This window comes from Micromys minutus, assembly GCF_963924665.1.
Source record: "Micromys minutus genome assembly, chromosome: 15".
Lineage (NCBI taxonomy): Eukaryota > Metazoa > Chordata > Mammalia > Rodentia > Muridae > Micromys > Micromys minutus.
In genome coordinates this window covers 46,836,194-46,837,131 of record NC_137984.1, presented here as the reverse complement: position 1 = coordinate 46,837,131, position 938 = coordinate 46,836,194, and the positions used below count along the sequence as shown (strand labels likewise).

At 40.4% G+C, this 938-nt stretch overlaps 1 protein-coding gene across 1 annotated transcript; it reads left to right on the top strand.

Moving 5' to 3' along the window:
* Window positions 1-553: 553 nt before the first annotated feature.
* Window positions 554-709, top strand: LOC308430138 (large ribosomal subunit protein eL39-like; the record flags this gene model as incomplete). The annotated part of the gene is made up of 1 exon (XM_080929252.1): window positions 554-709. The coding sequence occupies one exon, from the start codon at window positions 554-556 to the stop codon at window positions 707-709; it is 156 nt and encodes a 51-aa protein (XP_080785378.1).
* Between the last annotated feature and the right edge of the window lie 229 nt (window positions 710-938).

The window sequence follows — 938 nt, the reverse complement described above, 5'->3', positions numbered from 1 at the left end:
CAAAGTGGGAAGAGAAAAAAAAAAGTATTCCTCCATACAAGCATGGGAACTGGGGTTGAAAAGAGGGTTCAGTGGTTAAGAGTACTGAATGCTCTTCCAGAGGTCCTAAGTTCAATTCCCAGCAACCACATGTTGACTCACAACCATCTTTAATAGGATCTGATGGCCTCTTCTGGTGTGTCTGAAGACAGCTACAGTGTACTTACACACCTAAAACCATATGAACAACAGTTTAAACTCTCTCCTATCTGCTACACCTAGAGAGGGCATGAAAACACATTCAAAGAATTCAATGTCTTTAAGGAAACAGCTGTCACAAGACTTTGTGTATGGGGGGTGGTGGTGAAGATTTCTCCTAAGCAGTAAGAATAACTTTGTTCTCACAACACACTTTCTAAACTGTTATGAAAAATAGTGAATCTACTTTTGCTTTGGGCACAGATAAAATGTCAGTGCTACAATCACAGCAAGATTCACATCAACACAGAGATGGTGAGGACTGCTATTGTGTCCACCTTATGAAAATGAAAGACCAGATGAACAACCTCTCGTCATGTCGTCCCACAAGACTTTCAGAATCAAGGGATTCCTGGCCAAGAAACAAAAGCAAAATTGTCCTATTCCTCAATGGATTTGGATGAAAACTGGTAACAAAATAAGGTACAACTCTAAGAGAAGACACTGGAGGAGAACGAAGCTGGGCCTGTGAGGATTCACACATGGCAGGACTGAGGGCTTATGCTGAACTGTGGTCATCGATCAGTCCTACCAGATGGATTTTAACATTTTAACCTGAAGACTTGTTCATGTCTAAACTGGGATGTTTGTCCAGTAATAATAATATGAACCTTCCAAGCTAAAAAAAAGAAAAAGAAAGGCCAGATGATTTTGGCACATGCCTGCATTTTCAATAATCCTATGATTAGAACACTGAGGGT